The sequence below is a fragment of the Grampus griseus genome (genome assembly GCF_964374135.1).
Source record: "Grampus griseus genome assembly, chromosome: X".
In the NCBI taxonomy this organism is placed as follows: Eukaryota; Metazoa; Chordata; class Mammalia; order Artiodactyla; family Delphinidae; genus Grampus; species Grampus griseus.
The window spans coordinates 82,803,821-82,826,329 of NC_138999.1; the positions used below are offsets into that span (position 1 = coordinate 82,803,821).

The 22,509-nt window shown below is 36.7% G+C and overlaps 1 protein-coding gene across 1 annotated transcript in view; it reads left to right on the plus strand.

The window, feature by feature from the left end:
* The window catches only part of DIAPH2 (diaphanous related formin 2), a 628,603-nt gene that overhangs the window by 115,791 nt on the left and 490,303 nt on the right, over positions 1-22,509 (plus strand). The window contains exons 9-10 of the mRNA XM_082646850.1: positions 19,034-19,135; positions 20,990-21,084. Coding sequence (XP_082502976.1) covers positions 19,034-19,135; positions 20,990-21,084 — 197 coding nt within the window. The remainder of the gene's footprint in view (positions 1-19,033; positions 19,136-20,989; positions 21,085-22,509) is intronic.

Consider the following 22,509-nt stretch of genomic DNA (forward strand, 5'->3'; position numbering starts at 1 on the left):
ATGTTAGTTCACACGCTACGGGAGGCACCTTGCTGTGGTGGAAGGAATATGAACTGGAAAGCTCTACTGATGTGGGTTTGAAATCCAGATTTATTACTTGTTGGATGGACAAAGTTACTTCACTGCTCTGAGCCTAGGTTTTTTTGTAGTAAAAACAGAATATTTACCTTGAAGAGTTATTATGATTTAAGGGATAGAGATATATAACCTAAGGCACTCATTAGATAGGAAATAATAGAATAATCAATATCATTAATAATAGCGGATATTAGAAAGGAAATTAAATGTTTGATTTTAATTCTATCATGAATTAAATAATTCATGCATGGCATACAGAGAAATGGGAAGGTATAGGCAATCACTCTTTTTTTTTTTTTTTTTTTTTTGCGGTACGCGGGCCTCTCACCACTGTGGCCTCTCCTGCTGCAGAGCACAGGCTCCGGACGTGCAGGCCCAGCAGCCATGGCCCACGGGCCCAGCCGCTCCGCAGCATGCGGGATCCTCCCGGACCGGGGCACGAACCCGTGTCCCCCGCATCGGCAGGCGGACTCTCAACCACTGCACCACCAGGGAAGCCCCGGCAATCACTTTTTAAATAAAACTTTAAAATGTTAATTTGGCAAGCATGTTGGATATCGTAGGTTTGTTAAGGTCAGTGACTGTTTCATGGAACTCTTTCCCTTCCTAGTGTAACATCTTGCCCCCTACTAGGAACTTAACTATTTCTTTAATTGTATCACACTGAAATTGTTTGAGGTAGCATGATTTTGTAACTAAATTGGCCCAGCAAATTTTATTCTTTCATTGGAATATTTTCTGTTAATATGACTATACATGCAGTCAGTAAGTCGAGAAAGCCACCTGCTTTCTTGTTGGTAGGCCACCTAGCTAGTCCATCTGGACTTGGTGTAGAGGGCAGCTTTAAAAACTACTATTAGGTCTGCATATTGTCAGATTTCACACCTTCAGGACACCGTTGGTAACTGGGTGATAGCCAGTTTATTTCCTTCAACTAATGTTGTAGATAAACACTTCATATTTTAGTTTAGCCCTGCTATGACAGAATTACAGTGTTCTAATCTTCATCAGCACTTTATGATCCAGAAACTTTGTATTTCAATAAAAATGCCAGAGGCTGCAGGTTCTGGAGAATTTACCATTTGAACATACCAATTTTGTTCATTTGTTGACTCAGATAGATGGAGTTGTATTTCTTTGCCGTAGATGTTGACAGGACCTTATGGGCCTTTGCTGTATAAACATTTAGTTCTCTAAACAATAATTTCCAATCTAGTTCTGGTGGTACTGCTAAATACTACTTTTCTCTTACTATGACCCTGGAAAATGCTCTTTCATCATCAGTAAAAAGAGGGTGGGGTACTTGCTTACTGTCAATGTGGACTTTCTTTTCCTGCTTGATTTCATTAATGAGCAATTCCAGGAAGCTTTGGGCCATTGTATCACTTTGTTTCATTCCATTATAGATATTGATGCAACATGGATCACTGAACAGTATAATCTCTTTTGCACAGTTTCTATTGATCTTGTCCAGTAAATCATTGTATGCTGGGTTTGTTCTGAAATCATTTTGGGCATAAAAACTGTTCTTGAGTTTGACAATCAGATACCTTCTTGTAATAGGCAAACTTATGCCAAGCTGGGATTCAGTCATTTTGTTTCTGTCTCCTTCATACTATAGATGGTTATTTTTCCTAACTTCTCAAGTGAGTGGTCTTTACGCCATTTCCCTTCACTTCTTCCCTGCATCCTGTAATATGGCTTCTGTTGTCATTGCTCTCTTGAAATTGCTCTATATGGTCTGAAATGGACTATTTTCTTCTGGTCTTTTTTTCGGGACTTAGTCTATGCTTGACCTTCTTGCTATGTTTGACACTGTTGATTACTTTTTCTTATTGAAACATTTTCCTTTCTCACTGTGGGGGCAATGTGGTCTCCTGTTTCTCACACCGTTTTGCTTGTTCTTTTTGTCCTCTTAATTGGCTGTTCATCTCTGTGTCCACGACTTCAGGCATCATCCCCAGGGTCTAATCTTCTGTCTTAGATTCTTTCTCACTGACTGTTCAATCTCCGCTTAGGCTTCAGTTATATCTTGAAGACAAGATCATCAAATTCGCATTTCTCTTCCTGCACCCTCATCATTTTCCACTCTCATATTTCACATGTTTTATTCACATAGTATTTCTTGAGTATCATTTTCTAGATACCATGGGAGGTGGAATGGATGTGGGAGACAAATTTGTACCAAACCTGTTGTCTTCCCTCACAAAGTTGTGAGTTTGTAACTTAGGGAAGGCAGAAAGATGCATACATGAGCCTTAGTTAAGTAGGACAACATATGGAAGTACCTTATCAGTGATGTAGGAGGCAAACCATGTAGTGATAATTGGAGGTTTCATAGAGAAAGTGACACTTTATTTGGGTCTTAATGGATAGATATAGGTTTGACAGCACAGATGTGAAGGGAGGTGAGCTCAAATTATTTTGCAGTCCTTTGGGAGTCCTGTCATATTCTTCTGACTGTAGGTAGACTTGTCCTAGGTAGACAATACGCAAAATATTGCTTAAAATTGGAATCTGTAATCTTTTCATCTATATTAGACACCCAGAATAACAGTATGCACAATAACTCATGTCATACCCGTAATATATTTAAAATATATATGTATTAGAGGCAGAACTTCAAGGGTAATTTTAAAGAAGTATAACTGTTTAGCTTTCTATATTTACTTACTCCTATTGTATCTTGTATGCCTTGGCTTTTAAATATACTACACCAGATATCAGATGTAATCTCTGACCTTTTAAGTGTCTTTTCAGATTTATCTCCATGAGCTCTGAGTGGAAAGCTAGATATATTAGCTCTTCTTTCATTCCTCTTCATGGATTGTCATACCCAACTTTGGAGTTTATGTTTTTTTCACCTGATATTTTAGAAGCATTTTCCAGGAAGAAATAGGAGTCTTATCATTTCTTACTAGCCAATTTGAAGCTTTTAATTTGATTATATTTATTTTTTAATTAATTAATTTTATTTATTTTTGGCTGCATTGGGTCTTCGTTGCTGCGAGCGGGCTTTCTCTAGTTGCGGTGAGCGGGGTCTACTCCTCGTTGCGATGCGCAGGCTTCTCATTGTGGTGGCTTCTCTTGTTGCAGAGCCCGGGCTTTAGGCGTGTGGGCTTCAGTAGTTGTGGCACGTGGGCTCAGTAGTTGCAGCATGCAGGCTCAGTAATTGTGGCTTGCAGGCTGTAGAGCACAGGCTCAGTAGCTGTGGCGCACGGGCTTAGTTGCTCCGCGGCATGTGGGATCTTCCCGGACCAGGGCTTGAACCCGTGTCCCCTACATCAGCAGGCGAATTCTTTACCACTGCACAACCAGGGAAGTCACTGATTATATTTCTTTATGACACCTCTGTTCCAAATTTTATGTATTGACTTCCTGCTCCCTCTCTGTAGTTATGCCCAGTGTTTAAGTTCACATTCAAAGTATTCCAGGCTGAAAGCAGAGGCACACTTTGGTGGCAGCCATGAGTAAGGCCACAATGAACCCCTGCAGTGATGGGACTGAAGTGGCTGGGGTGAAGTAAAGGCCAGCCTAATGGCGAGCACAGCAGGTTTGAAATAGTTTGCTAGGAAAAAGAGTCAGCAGGTTGCTGTCCTCATCCAGTCAAATTTATTTGCTGTCTGTGACTATTAGCAGCTGCTTCTTACCTGGGTTATTACTTTCTCTTTTATGTTTCAGGTAAAATCTTCAATTCAAGGGATTTCTGAGTTTTTTTTTTTTTTACACATAATGTAGATTTCATTCTAATCTTTATGAGATGTGTTTGACTTTATATGGTGATAGCTGTACCTGAATTCTACAGATTTCAGAGAATTTGGGAAGCAGTGCAGTGAGGATGCAATGTATTGATACACTGAGTTTTGCTATGCTCTGAGATTTAGTATTTAATCTTAAACATTGCTTTTATCTTATATATGCCTCTATAAACAATACAGGAACTTAGGCTCAAAAACTAAAAAAAGGTACACAGAAGGCAATTACCAATTATTCTACAATAAACTATTAAGCTTATATTCTTGTTTTATACTGTATCTTTTATAGTTATGTTAAAAATGCTCTACAGCACTGAATATAGTATTATTAAAAGATAGTTCTTACAGGAGACAGAGTTTCTTGTAGCTGGACCCTCATCCAACAACTTTTTTTTAAGTTCTTAAAAGCTTACAACCCAAACTGTTTCTGGCATTTAGTAGAATAAAGTACCTCATGGAAGGTCATTGTTAAATAGAAGCCACCTAACTATGATCTATTTAGTGATGTGCACACTCACACATAGACGCCAGTTATGGCTATCAATGCCTCAATATTAAACTAAGTGCATCTATGGAATAGATTTCATAGAAGTTGATTTAATTTATTTTGATGAATAGCTTACATGCTGAACTCAGGTTATCATTATTCTCATTGTTTATAGGTGATATCCACATGCTACTAGCTAGGAACATAACTGAAGTTGACCTTGGCATAAAATAGAGTACTTTCTTTAGGGATTATGTACTTTCACTAGAGTTTGGTTCTTGAGATCTATTGGTCTAAGGCATACAGTCTTTAAAATGGCTACCTGGTGTGCAAAAGCAATGAAACCAAGCTCCAGTGTGCTTGCTTCAGTGTCATTTTGTTGAGCTCAACTGTGGATTTTGGTTAGACTGAATTTTCCCTTTTTTGAAAACTCTAGTTTTCATGGAATAAAATATTTTAACTCTCCCTATTTTGCATATTCCAAGCTTTACCTGCTCTGGTTGTTTTCGGTGACGTGATAAAAAAGGAGCATGTTTACATCAAACAACGATGAATCTGTCTTCAACTATCTTCCACTTTCCTTTCAACAACAAATCATTGTTTTTTCCTTTCTCTTCTAGCATGGTGATAACTGCATCTATAAAAGGGAAGGGAGGCCCTGGTATCTAATATTAATTTTAGTATTATCTATTAATGTATTATGTATATACACATTTTAAATTAATGTGCAAAATGCATTCTTATTTACTCTTAAAACTTCTATGTACTTCTATGTACTTAGAGTGATAGATTATAGCAAGCAACGTATGGCAAGATCCTTGCTCTCAGGGAATATATCTAGTTGATAATTGATTTAAAAATAGGGACTTCCCTGGCAGTCCAGTGGTTAAGACTCCATGCTTCCAGTACAGGGGGTGTGGGTTCGATCCCTGGTCGGGGAACTAAGATCCCACATGCCGCGTGGCGTGGCCGAAAAAAATAAAAATAAAAGTAAAGAGTGTGCCATGAGGATTATTCACTTTCTTTTAAAATCTCATCAGTTGTCACTACTGTGTACCCAGCTGTTGAGCAAGTGTTGCCTTCAGTGTTAGATTCTGAGCTGTAGAAGAAATTACAAACAGGACTTCCATAGGTTACTGTTGATGATATTTGCAGTTTTCAATCTGGGGATTATTGAGCTATTACAGAGTGTTGTATTATATGCCAGAAAGCAGTTGTTCTAAACCTTGTTGATATCCAGAATTACCTGGGGAGTTGTTAATAGATACAGGTCCTGAGGCCCTACGTACAGAGATCTTGACATTTTGATTCTGTAGTTATGGGTGTGTTCCAATCCAGATTATAAGTAGATGAGAGAGTAGGGAAGGACAAGGAGATGGCGTCAAGCATTTGACATTCTTGATAGTATAACAGGATGATAGGTAGGGATAGAAGAGACTTATGAATCTGTTTGTCTTAAGAACAGGATAACTCTAAGCTTATTCAAATTTTGTTCTGAACATGTCTTTCCAACATTTCCAGAGTAATCTCACATATTGCTTACTACTTTGAAATAGAAAATTACCAACAAACCAAACTTGACTTAAAAAAAAAGAAAGAAATGAAAAGTTCAGATACCCCCTCTCCTACACATGCTTCGATTGCCTTCAACAAAATACACTGATGTGGTTTCTGAACTAAAGAAAATTACTGCTGAAAGATAAAATTGAAACCAGTTGGAATCCAAAAGGGGAAAACAGAGACGATGTAACTGTGGTTGTTTCCCATTGAGCTCAGCCAGTAACAAACCAAATTGAGATACTCAGTAATATTTTTATATACATAAAGTAAGAGAACTGTATTATATGAAATTCAAAGTTCTGATTTATGTGTGTTTTTTATAGAACTTGGATTTCATCTTTTCATAAACCAGTATATCCCAAGTGAAACATTACCAAACATTTTAGCTCCTTATGAGTTCTCATTCTACCCAGATATTGATGGGATGGTAGAAGCTAATTTTATAATTTTATTAAGGCTAATTTGTTTTTATGGTCATTTTACGTGTAGACATATGATGAAATCATATGAGAATATACAGAGAATAAATAAGAGACAGTTATGGTCTGGGATTAAATCGTTGATCCCCGTAGGGTTGACACACTTAAAAAAACATCAGGAGTATAAATGTGTTTGATTACGTGAACACTATTTGAAAAACAAAATTATCAATCAACAGTTACAGTAAGGCACTTCTAGGTGCTATTTTGCAGGGAAGAGGTTGAACATTTACTCACATTTTCAAAAGTTGAAGTAAGAATAAGTTGACCTCAGTTACAAAAGGAAGGGGATGAGGGACTAGATACTTACTGAGCACTTATTATGTCAAGGGTTGGTAAACTACAGAAGGCAAATCCGGACTGCCACCTAGTTTTGTAAATACATAGGTGTTATTTGAAAGCCGCCATGCTTGTTTGTTACTCATTGTCTATGGCTGCCTTCGGGAGACAATGGGAGAGTTGAATAGAATTGCAAGAGACTGTATGGCCTGCAAAGCCTGAAGTATTGACTATCTAGCCCTATCCGGGACTGCCACTTACACAATTCCTAGAATTTGCCTCAACTGCTTTTCAAAGGTTCTCTTGGTTCATGCCAGAAGTCTGTGGGGGTGGCGGTGATCACACTTCGTCAGCTAATGTTCTTTGGTTTGGGCTTCCTCATCAAGCCTGTGCCTCTTATGAGTATATTGCTCCAGTCCGCACAACCATTTTTTAAAAATCTGGTGACTTCTCTGAGTCCTTGGGTCCCTGATATAATCTCTAAGCCTCTCACTCTAGTTCTTCATAAGTTACACAGAAATCAGTTCCTCCAGCTACCTAGTTGCTTCCCTAGAAGTAACTAATGTAATAAATGTCTTGTAAATCTTCCCGGAAACATTTACGTATATACCGGCAAATACACATCAATATTTTTTCCTCTGTTTTCCCCATAAATGGTAGCATGTGCTGTACAGTCTTGTATACCTTGTTTGTTTCATTTAACGATATTTGTGAAGATCATTCCATAAAGAGCTTCCTTGGTCATGGATATAGCAGCAGAGTAGTCCGTTGAGTGGGACACACGATGGTTTAATCAGGCAATCTTCTATTGATGAGCTTTTGGGTCATTTCAAACCTTTTGCTATTAAAAACAATGCCCAGTGATTTCCCTGGCGGTCCAGTGGTTGAGACTCCGTGCTTCCACTGCAGGGGGCATAGGTTTGATCCCCAGTCCAGGAACTAGGATCCCACATGCTGCGTGGTGTGGCCAAACCCCCCCCCCAAAAAAAACAAACAATGCCCAGTGTACCATAGTTTATTGAATCTGTCTCCAATTGATGAACATTTGTAATCTTTTGCTAGTAACAATACTGGAATATATAACCTTAGACATAAATCATTGTGCACAAATGTGAATATATATGGATTATTCCAAAATATATATACATGAATAAATTCCAAATAATTGGAGGGCCTGTTCTTTTCCAGGCACAGATTTAGGTGCTAGCATGTAACAGTGCACAAAACAGTCACAAATACCTTTTTTAAATGGAGCTGACATCAAAGTGGAAGGAGCAGACAATAAATAAAGAAGACATGTATTATGTCAGATGGTGATAACTGCTATAGAGAAAAATGAAGCAGGCAAAGGGGGAAAGGAGTGCCAAGAGGAAGGAGTTATGATTTTGAAGCACATCATCAGGAAAGATCTCTATGAGAAAATGACATTGACCAAAGATCTGAAAGAAGTGGGGGAAGATCTGGGGATGATATAACCTCGAGTGCAAAGGCTCTGCTGTGGGAGTTGGTCTGGTATATTTGAAGAACAGCAAGGAAGCTAGTGTGGCTGGAGGAGAAGGAATGAGAGGAAAGTAGTAGAAGCTGAGGTCACAGTAGCTAAGGAGAGGACATGGAATATAAAGTAAGGCCTTCTAACTTATGGTTACCAAAGGGGAAATGTGGGGTGGGGGATAAAGTAAGAATTTGGGATTAACATATAGACACTACTATATATAAAATAGATAATCAACAACACCTACTGTATAGCACAGGGAACTCTACTCAATATTCTGTAATAAATTATGTGGGAAAAGAATCTGAAAAAGAATGGATCTATGTATATGTTTAACTGAATCACTTTACTGTACACCTGATACTTACACAACATTGTAAATCAACTATATTCCAATATAAAATAAAAAAATTAAATTTAATAAAAAACAAAGCAAGGCATTCTAGGCTACTGTAAAGACTTTGGTTTTTACTCTGAATGAGACAGAAAACCATAGGGGGTTTCTGAACAGTGGAATAAAATGAATTGACAGGATATAGTGAAGAAGGGCAAAGATAGGATGGAGACGGCTAATCAGTTTACTGCAATAACCTAGGCTAGAAGTTACGGTGGCTTAAAACCCTTGGGTAGGAAGTGGAGGTGATCAGAAGTGATCAAATGCTGGATTTGCTGAAGAGTGGGATGTGGCCTGTGAAAGAAAAGAGTCAGTGATGATTCCACCTTTTTTTTGCTTGAACAATTGGAATTAAGTTGTCATTTGTCGAGAAAAAGACTAAAGCAGATTTGGGAGTCAGACAAGGAGTTTGGTTTGGGATGTGCTAAATTAGAGACAATTATTGGGCAACCAAGTGGAAATATCCAGGAGATTAGAAGTTTCTTTTTAGGATACATAGTCTCCCAGTTTCTGTCGTTTGAATAAGTCCCTGGTGGGATCTAGAACACTGACGTTCTTCTAGACATGCTCAGGTATACTTGAAACCCAGACTGAAAAATCCTACATTGTCAAGTTGAGGCTCTGGCTCCAACTCTCTCAGGGTGTTATTTTGCTCACTCTTGCTCAACAAGGTTAATTGCCTTCTGCATTAAACTGAATTGTGTGCAGGACTTGTACCAGTCTGAGATGGACCACATTAAGAAAGAAAAACCTGGACATGATGAATGCCCAAACTGTATTCTCAGCAAGAAATGCCCTATTAGCCCAGTGGCACTGGGTTTTAGCATCATAATTCCTACTGTGATGTTTTCTCAATACTCCTCTTTGTTTGACACACTTAGCTCTTGGGGTTTCTTGCTGGACTTACTGATTTGTGACAAGAAATTAGGAAATTTGACAGAACAGGAGGTCCTCTGAGTGTATGGGATGGCCAGAAAACATCAGTCCCTACGTAGCAAAGCCAGAGCCAAGCTGCGGGTAAAGGGATTAACTAGAACTTGAGTCAGGTACTCACAGAGATTAAAGGTTAACAGGAAGAACTCCCACCACCTCATTTGTCAAGTACCAGGTTGAGGTAAAAACCATACTTGAGTTTTGGCATTTAAATGATCATTTCAAATGAGGGAAACTCTCCCTAAAACCTCTAAGCTAACTTTATTTGTCCTTCCTAAAATATCCATTACCTACTTAGCTATTGAGGCCCAATTGAAGATATACAACATTAGCTATGCACGTTGTTAAACATAGTGTTCTGGTGACATTTAGCAGTGTTCAGGAATTGGTTTAATGAACAGGTGTACAAGTATATTAGTTATGCAGATGTTAATTTGCAGTAACATGTACTGCCTGATTTGGGGGGTTCTTGTCTAAAATACAACCAGTAAGATTTGCTCCTTAATTTGGAAATCATTACAATGTGTGTGTGATTCCCACCATTAGAACCATTAGTCTTGTGCAGTGTGCTCTAAACTTCGAGAACACCCCTGGTAATGCCGTTCCTATGGCTTCAGGTACTGTGCAGGTGTCAGGATGAAATCTACCTTTCTGTGGGATGCTGTAGTTAGTGCACAGCTGTAGGCAATGTGGAGAGGGGAAGCTTCACAGCTGCAATATGCGGCTCTTGTAAGAGACAGAGAAGCAATTTCCTAGTGCATATTACAGCAGCCTTTCCTCCCAAGGTTTGGTAAACAAATGTGTTACTCCTCACAAAATGGATTCACAGACAATCGAAAACAAAATTGTACTTGCTTTCCAAACTGACTAATCTTGACCAGTATGTTTTTTTTTTTATCATTCTCTTCTCTATTGTTTCTGATTCCTGCTTACACTTGGTACTTGGGATTCCTGAGGCTAACTAACAGTCTGTAAACTGTAAAAAAGGATGGACATATTTAAGTATCAATCTAGCCATATCTTTATTTTTATGTTGAAAAGAAAGGTACTTTGCACAGGCCAATATAGCAAACATCCATGCAGCAGCCTCCCAGAATGAACAAATGCTAATAACATTTAGTCTTATTTACTACAGATCTTTGCTTTGTAAGAAATAAAACATTAAAGTTGAGGTTTTAAGGGTTCTACTTATTCTAGTATCACTTACCTCCTCCAAGACAAACACTGTCATTAATCTGCTGAGTATCTATTCTATGTTTTTATAATTTTTCTGTATATATATATGTGTGTGTGTGTGCGTGCGTGCATGCATGTGTATGTATATATATACTCGTCTACAAATAATACAGAAGATTATTTGTGTTTTATTTTTAATTTAGATGAATGCTAATATACTGCATTCACCATTTTCCACCACTTTTATTTTTCCATTCAGCATTGTATTTGGGATCTCTTCTTGTTGAAATATTTAGTTGTAGCACTGTCACTGTAAATGCTGGGTTGTATTCCATTATATTAATATACCACAATTTATTTACCCATTTCATAACCCCTGGCATGTGGGTTGTTTCCAATTTTTGTACTGTTATAAACACATGTCTACAGTGAACATCCTTGTCTCCTTGATCGTTTGACCTGTAAGTGGAAGGATTGGGGTATACTCAGGGTAAGCAGACCTTAAATATATTTGGCATTAATAAATGCTTATTTTAAGGTTGTCCTGATTTTTATTGCTACTGTTGGCACAATCAAATCCTTATTTCTCCACCTTGTCATCCATACTTGGTATTGTGAGACTTTTTTTGTGATTTCCAATTTGATGAGTGTGAAATGGTGTTTCCTTGGTTGTTTTCATTTGCATTTCCCTGATTTACTGATGAGGTTGAGCATCCTTTTATTACTTGCCATACGACCTTGGGCAAATGACTCAATTTTTGTCTTCCTTAGTTTCCTCCTTTGTAAAATGACATTGGTAATACCTATCATATAAGGTGATATAAAAATTAAATTAGTTAGTTCCAGGCACAGAGCAGATATTTAATAAAAGTTGATTTTGGTGAGGGTTGTGATGTTTGTGGTTGTAGTTACTACTACTTCTAGTACTACTACTACTATTATTATTGTTTTAGTTATTACCATTAGTACACTTACCTCTTTAGTGTGTATGCAGATACATATACATGTATATATACGTGTGTGTATATATATGTATATATACGTATATAAGCCTTTGTGCATTTTTCAGTTGTGTTTGTTTAATATTTCCAGAAATGCAAAGATAAAGATGATTTGAAGAGAGTGGAAGATAACAATTAAATGAAAAAATCGTTGCAGCTATCAAACAGAAAGCATAGTAGATTTTCCCTGCCTGCCATTGTCATAGTTGCACTCATTTGAACAATTGTTAATTGAAGCTAAAATAACAGATGTTTCAACTAATACATGAAAAGTTATTTCCATATAGTTAGAATCACTTCTGGAATTGTATGCAGGTGAACAAAATATGTACATATGTCAGGAAGTCACAATTATTTTATTTGTATGATATATCTGAAATGACAGTTGGGCATTGTTGAATATGCATGCATATATGAATGTATGAAGCTATATAAATTTTCAGTGTGGCTTGGAACACTACTATTATTAGCTTTATTTACCCTGGCTTTGTATATAGTGCACTTAATAGGAGGTGTCATATTTTACTTTTCCATATATTCCTTCTTTTAAAAAATATTTCTTTTCTTTTCTTTTCTTTATTTTTTTGGCTGCGTTGGGTCTTAGTTGCAGCACACGGGATCTTCGTTGAGGCATGCAGGATCTTTTTTTCTTGTTCCGGCATGCGGGCTTCTCTCTAGTTGTAGCATGTGGGTTTTCTCTCTCTAGTTGTGGCGCACAGGCTCCAGGGCACATGGGATCTGTAGTTTGAGGCACGCAGCCTCTGTGGTTGAGGCGCTCGAGCTCAGTAGTTGCGGCACATGGGCTTAGTTGCCCCGTGGCATGTGGGATCTTAGTTCCCCAACCAGGGATTGAACCTGTGTCCCCTTCATTGGAAGGCGGATTCTTTACCACTGGACCACCAGGGAAGTTCTCATATATTCCTTATTCTATGATGTCACACATCAGTTGATGCTGATTTGAAGATAACAATATTATCTAATATGGAACTATGGCTTCCAATAACAAAAGGGAGATTTGCTGAGTGCTATGCAGGTATTCGTTCAAGCTATATTATTATGGATAAGGAAATTATAATTGTTATATACCTTTTGGAGATACTTCCACAATTAGTAATTTTCCTATGACCACTTACTAAAGACATGTGAGTAGACATTTAAGTCTTGTGTACCATTATATGCTCATGCTAGGCTAACGCATAGTAGGTGTTCAACAAGTATTTGCTGGATGAATAAGTGAATGAATGAATAGTATTGATGCCGACTTTAGGAATCAATCTTTCTCACAGGAATTTTGAGATAAATTAGTTATAAAAATTTTATTATGATTTATGGCAGTTATCACCATGTAAATCATTCAGTGTTACCCATTTATATTATCTTAATATTTGCTACAAATTATGAACATCTTGACACATGTTCTATGTATCCACTGGGATAGTGGAAATTAATAGGGGATTCCTGAACATTGCCTAAATTAGATTGGGGAAAGAATGTAACCATGTTTACTTTACTTATGCTGATGATCATCCCTCAGCTGTAAAGGAATAAATTTATAGTACAGCTGCATGTAAAAATCCATGTATTACAGGAAATATAAGAATACTCAGTGGGCATTTTATGTCAGATAATTAGTATCTTGATGTTAACATATCTTTAATAATAATACAAATGTCTTTATTATTACATCATTATCTTCCTACAGACAGTATTTTATAATGTTTCATCATTATTCAGTCGATTATCATTGCCAACTTAAGCACGCAAATTAATTTAATCCATCGGTTTTAAGCCCAGTGGCTGTATGGGTTTTCATTTGTACAGGGAGAGATCACATACGACTGGAGGCCTCATTGTGAACCTGAGGATCATAGGGCCATTGATGCTAAAATCAATTTTTGAAGTTTTTGTATTGAGAATTAAAAAACATCTCTAGTCTCATTCAAGTAATTTGAAATAATTATAGAATCACTATAATTTACTTTGTTTTAAAATAAATTTAAGGTTTTTTTTTGTTGTTATAAACACATTTAACATGAGAGCTACCCCCTTAACAAATTTTTAAGTACACAATACAGTATTGTTAACTGTAAGGCTCAGTGTTATACCACAGATCTGTAGAACTTATTTAACTTGTATAACACACTGAACAGTAATGCCCCATATCCCTCTCCCTCCAGCTCCTGGCAGCCACCATTCTACACTGTTTCTATGAGTGTGACATTTTAGATGCCTCATATAAGTGTAATCATTGCAGTATTTGCCCTTTTGTGATTTGCTTATTTCACTTAGCATAATGTTCTCCAGGTTCATCCATGGTGTTGCCTATGGCAGGATTTCCTTCTTTATTGATTTATTTATTTTTCTGTGTACCCTAGGATGGTGATTTTCTTTCTTTTTTTTAAATTAATTTTTATTGAAGTATAGTTGCTTTACAATGTTGTGTTAGTTTCTACTGTACAGCCAAGTGAATCAGCTATACCTATACATATATCCCCTCTTTTTTGGATTTCCTTCCCATTTAGGTCACCACAGAGCATTGAGTAGAGTTCCCTGAGCTATATAGTAGGTTCTCATTAGTTATCTATTTTATACATAGTATCAATAGTGTATATATGTCAGGGACTTCCCTGGTGGTCCAGTGGTTAAGAATCCACCTCCCAATGCAGGGGATGTGGGTTTGATCCCTGGTAGGGGAACTAGGATCCCACATGCCACGGGGCAACTAAGCCCCCATGCTGCAACTACTGAGCCTGTGCGCCACAACTAGAGAGCCCTTGTGCCACAGCTACAGAGCCCACACGCTCTGGAGCCCGTGCCCCACAACTGGAGAGCTCACACGCCACAACTACTGACCTTGCATGCTCTGAAGCCCGAGCACTGCAATGAAAAGCCCACGTAGTACAATGAAAGATCCCATGTTGCACAACTAAGATCCAATGCAGCCAAAAAAAAAAAAAAATAGTGTATATATGTCAATCCCAATCTCCCAATTCATCCCACTCTCCTTCCCCCTTGGTATCCATACATTTGTTCTCTACGTTTGTTCTCTACATCTGTGTCTCTATTTTTTCTTTGCAAATAAGATCATCTATACCATTTTTCTAGATTGTACATATATGCATTAATATACAGTATTTGTTTTTCTCTTTCTGACTTACTTCACTCTGTATGACAGTCTCCAGGTCCATCCACATCTCTACAAATGACTCAATTTTGTTCATTTTTATAGCTGAGTTATATTCCATTGTATATATGTACCACATCTTCTTTATCTATTTCTCTGTTGATGGACATTTAAGTTGCTTCCATGTCTTGACTATTGTAAATAGTGCTGCAGTGAACATTGGGGTGCATGCATCTTTTTGAATTATGGTTTTCTCTAGTTATATGCCCAGTCGTGGGCTTGCTGGGTCATATGGTAGTTCTATTTTCAGGTTTTCAAGGAACCTACATACTGTTCTCCACAGTGGCTGTATCAATTTACATTCCCACCAACAGTGCAAGATGGTTCTCTTTTCTCCACACCTTCTCCAGCATTTATTGTTTGTAGATTTTTTTTTTGATGACAGCCATTCTGACCAGTGTGAAGTGATACCTCGTAGTTTTGATTTGTATTTCTCTAATAATTAGTGATGTTGAGCAGCTTTTCATGTGTTTGCTGGCCATCTGTATGTCTTCTTTGGAGAAATGTCTATTTAGGTCTTCCACAAATTTTTTGATTGGGCTGTTTGTTTTTTTGATATTGAGCTGCATAAGCTGCTTGTATATTTTGGAGATTAATCCTTTGTCCGTTACTTCGTTTGCAAATATTTTCTCCCATTCTGAGGGTTGTCTTTTTATCTTGTTTATGGTTTCCTTTGCTGGGCAAAAGCTTTTAAGCTTCATTAGGTCCCATTTGTTTATTTTTGTTTTTATTTTCATTACTCTAGGAGGTGGGTCAAAAAAGATCTTGCTGCAATTTATGTCAAAGAGTGTTCTGCCTATGTTTTTCTCTAAGAGTTTGATGGTGTCTGGCCTTACATTTAGCTCTTTAATCCATTTTGAGTTTATTTTTGTGTATGGTGTTAGGGAGTGTTCTAATTTCATTCTTCTACATGTAGTTATACAGTATTCCCAACACCACTTATTGAAGAGGCTGTCTTTTCTCCATTGTATATTCTTGCCTCCTTTGTCATAGATTAGGTGACCATAGGTGCATGGGTTTATCTCTGGGCTTTCTATCCTGTTCCATTGGTCTATATTTCTGTTTTTGTGGCAGTACCATACAGTCTTGATTACTGTAGCTTTGTAGTATAATCTGAAGTCTGGGAGCCTGATTCCTCCAGCTCCGTTTTTCTTTCTCAAGATTGCTTTGGCTATTCGGAGGATTTCCTTCTTTTTGAAAGCTAAATAATATTCCATTATATGTATATACCACACTTTCTTTATTCATTCATCCTTTGATGGACATTTAGATTGTTTCCATATCTTGGCTATTGTGAATAATGCTGCAGTAAACATAGGCGTACAGATAACTCTTCAAGATTTGAATTTCAATTCTTTTAGATATATACCCAGAAGTGGGATTGCTGGATTGTATAGTAGTTCTATTTTAATTATTTGAGGAATCTCCATACTGTTTTTCCTAGTGGCCCTAGTGGCTATACCATTTTACATTCCTACCAATAGTGTACAGGGGTTCCAATTTCTCAGTATTCTCACCAGCACTTATCTTTTTTTTTTTTAAATAATAGTCATCTTAACAGGTGTGAGGTGATATCTCATTGTGGTTTTGATTTGCATTTCCTTTGTGATTAGCAGTTGAACATCTTTTCATAAGCCTGTTGGCCATTCCGTATATCTTCCTTAGAGAGATATCTGAGTTTTAATTGAATTATGGGATTATCCATTTTTTAAATTAAGTTATGGAATATTTAAGTTTTGTAAGTATTAGAAACATATATGCAATAAAAGTATCTTAGGAAAAGTGGCATTTTCTAGTCATTATGAAAGCAGGAACTTTTTAATATAGGAAAGCTTCAATACTATATAGTTAAGTTTCATACATCATTGCCTCTCTTCAAATTCTATATTTATCTAAGCCTGTGGTTGTGATTGCTAAAGAATGCTTTTAAAGACAAGAAAGCCAAAGGTGATAATAGCCACTGGTCAGTATCTACTGATCCTGGTGAAAACATTATTGTTTCTGAAAGCCTGTTTAGTTAAGGAGTTATTTTAAACTAGCTTTACTCTAATGATTCTCAGAACAGCAGTGCCCACTCATGGAATTCTTACCATTCCTTGAGCCTGAGATAAAACCAAATTGTATAATACAAGGAAAATATACTAGGATTCAAAAAACAAAACTGTGAACTCAAGATATTTAAGAGATCTAATCTTGATTTTAAACAGTCTGTTCATGTGAAAAGGGGAGAGGTTGAAATATACTTTTAAAAAAAGCAAAACTATGACGTCATACAAAATGAGCATTATATATGCCTGGGTTAGTCAGGAGTCTGTTAGTTTGCAGGATAATCTTAATATGTCTTTCATACTATAGCATTTTCATTGTATATGTACTTTGTTAATTAGTCTCCCATAGTGGGATTTAAGGCATATTGAAAGATTAGGACAGTTTTCTTGACTAATCTGTTTGACTAGGACACATTTCTGAATGATACTAGAAGTAATTTCAATAAAATTCAGATAATTTTTTTATTGACAAAAGGACTGACTCTTTGACTGTTATTTCTTTATATAGAGTTGTGTTAAGCTGGGAGTGGCTTGAAAATTAGGATAAATTAAAATGCTGATTATTTTATTGGAGAGACACTGTAGTCTTAGATCCTTTGGGGGAATACTTGTGGTGGTTTTAAAAGAATATCTTAAAAGTCATTTTTCTTCCAGTTGACCAATAACTCTCTTATCTTGTGTAAACATGGCAAACTACTTGGCACTCCCATAAGATCATGATTGTTAAGTGTAATTACCTAGCCTGATTGGACTCTCCATCACTTTAGATTGGTCATACTTGTAGAGCTTAGCACTAACTGTTAGGAATTTAGTTATTCAGGTAATTATTTTTTTCTGTGATTTTTGTAGTAAGTTCATTTAATTTTCATATATTTTGTACCAGTAAAACAAAGGGGGGGGTGTCTTAATGGACCCACAATATTTTGATGCCTTCTAGAAAGTTTTCCAGATGCTCACATCTGTAAACACATAGCTTAGCAAAAAATCTACTGTGATCGTGGGTTACTTTTCCTCTCAAGAAGATCAGTAACTCATTTGTGATCTCCTTAACAAAGATCAGATAAATACTGATTGCCTCAAAATGACATTATATTTTTTAAAAGTAATAAAGAAACAGCATGATGATGGCCATGTGATTTAGTGATGAAATTTAGCAGCAAGAGTTTGGGCCCAAGAGCATATCATTCTACTTGACTGAAAAATGTTGGCTTTGCTTTTCTCATATTTTTTCCCATTACCTACAACCCTGTTTTTATATTAGAAGAGGTAAACTGCCAACACAGGAATATAGTGGTAGCTGTAGAATTTCTGTGTAGGAGGGGTTTAGGGATTTGACATAAATCTTCATTTTCTTAGCAGACAGGATGTTGTTTTTCACTTTGGTTTGGGGGATGGCTTGTTTGGAGGGAGGGCTGGTGGAAGTGATGGGGGTCTAAAGCCCCTCCTTGGCACTGTCAGTCCTCACGGTTTCAGGACATTTTAACCGTTTGGAACTCAAGGGTTACCTTCTGAATATAGCATAAATAAATCTTTCGTTCAAAGAAAGTAAAGAGCACTAAAAAATGGTGAGGGAGACAAAGGGAACTAACTGAAAAGACCATGTCTTTGAGGTTTATTAATTATGGGTATGCAAATAGGTGCTAACTGTTGTGTAACTTGCAAATGTTTCATGTCTATTCTTCAAAGCAGTCCCAGCAGGAGTTTTTATATGGCAACCTGTTTAGCAGTTAAAGTTACCTTAGATATCTTTAAAGCAATTTCACTGAATTAAAGACCTGCCTAAATTTTAGCATATTTTAGGATAAATGCACATCTGCCTTTTTCCTCAATTAGTCCAAATTAGGGAGATTTTTCTATATATTTAATTCCATTACTGTAGGAACCTGGTTAAGGAGTAATTAATGCTGCACATTAGGTAAGAAGCAGCAATTGATTTTTGGTTCTATTTGGCTTATCTTTTCTGCTTAAGTGCTGATATTTAATTTGTAGGGAAACCTCTAAACAGGTCTGTATTTTTATGTTTATCCTCTTCCTTGAACTAATGAAATAAACCCATTTATTGATTTGGGCATGAGCTTTATTAATGTAGTTAATATGCCTTACTAATGTGATTCTGTGTATTTGGATTAGCACTGTTATTATTTATGAATCAACATTTTTCTTTCAGTTCAAAAGAATGCAGAAGCTTTTGAAGAAAAGAAGACCCTGCCTACAAAGAAGAAAGTGAAAGAGTTGAGAATTTTGGATCCCAAAACAGCCCAGAATCTTTGTATGTGATTATTTTCTCAGTAGGGAGTGGTGGTGATGGTGGTGGTGAGGGGTTGTTGGATGTATTTAAAACAAAGTTATAACTTCTTTGAACAGGTATATTTAGCACCTACTAGGAACAAAATTCTGTGTAAACATGATTTAGGCTGCCTTTTTGTCATTCAGCCATAATAGAGACTACCATAATTTAGCCTTGGCTAGGCCAGGTGAAATTTAAGAATAATAAAGCTTTGGAAAGTACTGATCATTCAGCATTGTTAGAGGCCACAGTGAGAGGAAAGGCAGAGTTGAAAAGAGTGTTATATATTTTTTTCCTTCTGCCTAGGCCTGGGAGTGATAGTTTTAGAGTATTCACTAGTCACATTGGGCAAATCCTTTTACTACTATTTGCTTTATATTTGAAGGAATTGTGATGTGAGCTAGTTGTTAACCACTGTACTTTAAAACTGGTTAGTGAACCTTAAAGCCTTTAACAAAGCAGTCAACCATTAAATACGCTTTTCCTAAAGTAGCTGGACAGTTAAACCCATCTTCATTTACACAGGTCCTAAGTTTTTCTTGACATAGTCTCCACTCTGTATTAAATTCAGCATTTGTGTGTGTGTGTGTGTGTGTGTGTGTGTGTGTGTGTGTGACCACAGTATGCTGTGTTTATATTCTGAGGATTCTAAAACACTATGTATGAGAAATTTCAGCACATCAAACATTTCTAAATATGCAGAGAAATACCTTGGGAGTTTATTTCGTGAAGGAGTGTGCTATAGAGAATCAGATTAAAGTAAACAACTCGTCATTCTCATTCTTGTGTCAGTAGGAATGTTGCTGTCAGAAAAGCAGTCTCCTAATAGCTGTTTTGCCTGTGTACATTGCTTACCCGACAGTCCTTTTTTTTTATAAAGTGGATGTTCAGTACTTTAAAAAAAAAGAAACATAGTATGATCTTAATTGCTAGTTGATATCTGTCAACATTATTTATTTGGACTATGGAGGTCTCATTTGGTGTTTATGTCTAGGTAATCATTTGCCTGGACAGGGGAAGATGCTTTTTAGGTACCAGGGAAGGCATATAGACCTCTCCATGAAAAAAAAAAAAATTCTGAGGAATATATTTATGTTCTGGTGGTAAGAACACATGTATGTTCTTTAAAAAGTATGTTCAGTGGAGGTTAAAGTGGAATGTATTGTTGAATAATGCTTTCTGAGTCACTGTAAGCTTTTCTAGGTATAATTTGTTGAATTATTCCCATATGGCATAATATATATCCATTTAAGAAAAAGTTGACAAGGGAAATCATTGGTTCAACATAAAAGCAACTAATAGCACACCTCATGAATGTCATCAGGGATGCAGAGAACATTGAGGATTCAGACAGTTTAATTTTTTCTTATGTGGGAGAACTGCAAAGTAGATTGATATGGTTTTCTTAGTATCGGGTTACTTTACTGTCATTCTTGAGAAGTGCTGTATTGGATGCATCTGACAATCTCCATGGTAAATTCTACGTTGAATTAAGAGGCCTACTTGAGATAAAATTTCTAACTTTTCATGGGTTGTTTTGTATTAGCTTCATCTAAAATGCATAAGCATGTAGTCATCAGTGCTGTTAGTAGTTTTATCTTATATATAAATACACATGAGCTGTAAACATTAGACCCTGAGCTAATAGGCCATTTTGCCTAGATGAGTAGTATAGTCCATCAAATGGAAGCTACTTTTGTTTGCTCATAATTCTGTAGAGTAATATTAGTGACAGGAATTTTATATTTTGAGTCTATGAAATGGGAATCAGGTATTTATTAGGACTTTAAAATGGTGATGCTGCTCTCTTTTTAATAAAATCAATTTTTATTTTAGCTATCTTCCTAGGATCATATCGTATGCCATATGAAGATATAAAAAACGTCATTCTGGAGGTTAATGAAGACATGTTGAGTGAGGCCTTAATTCAGGTAACTTGCATATTTTGCTTTTAAATTTCATTTTCACAGATATTTCTAGATTGCTGTCCTTTCAATGGAGTTGTGTGAAAATGTTCTTCTATGTTTGGATAATAGAATTAGGAATATCTAGCTGTGTGGACAGTAAGAGGACTCAGATGATCTAGGTTCTAGGTATGTGTCTGCCATTTATTAGATATGTGTCCTTTTAAATTTAATTCTGTGCACATGTAGACGCATCATCCTCTGTACATAAAATTGCATCTATTTCATCATCACAATGACACTTTTAAGTAGATATTGTTATTACCATTGTATGGACGTAAAAGTGTACAGGCCAAGAGGTTAAAATAGCTTCCTCAGGATCAATGGGTGAATGGTAAAGTTATCCCTTGTTAAGCACTTAACGTGCTGGGGATTGTGCTCTTTATATATTTTATCTCATTGAATCCTGCAACAGTCCTATGAGATAAGTACTATTATCCTCATTTACACATCAGGAAACCGAGGCTTAGAGAGATTGCCCACTGTCACCTAGCTGGTAAGTGGTAGAGTAGTAGAGCTGAGACTCAGAACAAAGCCTATCAAGACTCTAAAGCCATTGCTCTTTTTATTCTATTATTCTGCCTCCTATGGGCAAACTGTGTCAGTTTGCTAAAGCCCTATCTTCTCATCTGACATTACTAGGTCACTGTGAGGATTACACCAAATAAACTGCTTGGTAGAATAAAGCACTCTATTAGATCTAATTCTTAGAATTCTTCATATGTTTGACCCTGTCTGGTTTAATTTTTGGAAGGAAGAACTGCAAGATATTTCATGGATGGGCATAGTCATTGCAGGTTTTTTGTTGTTTGTTTTTGAGCCACGTGGCTTGCTTTGATTTTAAGAAGACTGAGTAGTTTATGCTGTAGCAATTTTGTTATACCTCCCTTAGACTGTCTCTAAATCTCAGAGCACCATTGTCTGCCATTTGAGCAGGCTGTGTCTATATAGAAGTTTCTCCATTGTGTAGTGTAGGCTTGCATTACAGTTTACCCTGTAGGACTAAGAGTTAATGAGTTTGTGTAGGCTCTTTATTATCATGACACAACTTTATTAACCTCAACAAAAGTTACACTGTGCTAAGAAATTCCCTTGTGGAAAAGTTTTTTGAAAAATGTGTTTTCTTTGTCCAGCTAGCCAGGTCCAGAGTTCTCTGAGTTGAAATGGAGAGCTGATCACATTTGTCCTGCCTGCCTTAGTCCCGTGATTCTTTGCACAGTAGTCAGAATGAGCAAGTTAAGAAGCCTAAATGTGACTTAGTTCTCCCTCTTTTTATCCAGTTGGACAGTTTCATTTTAAAGTACAAAAAGGCAAACAAACATCTGACTCCTATTCAGTAGTTGAAGCTTTCTAGTCTTTTCTATATAAGCAGATTTTAGTAAAAGAGAACCA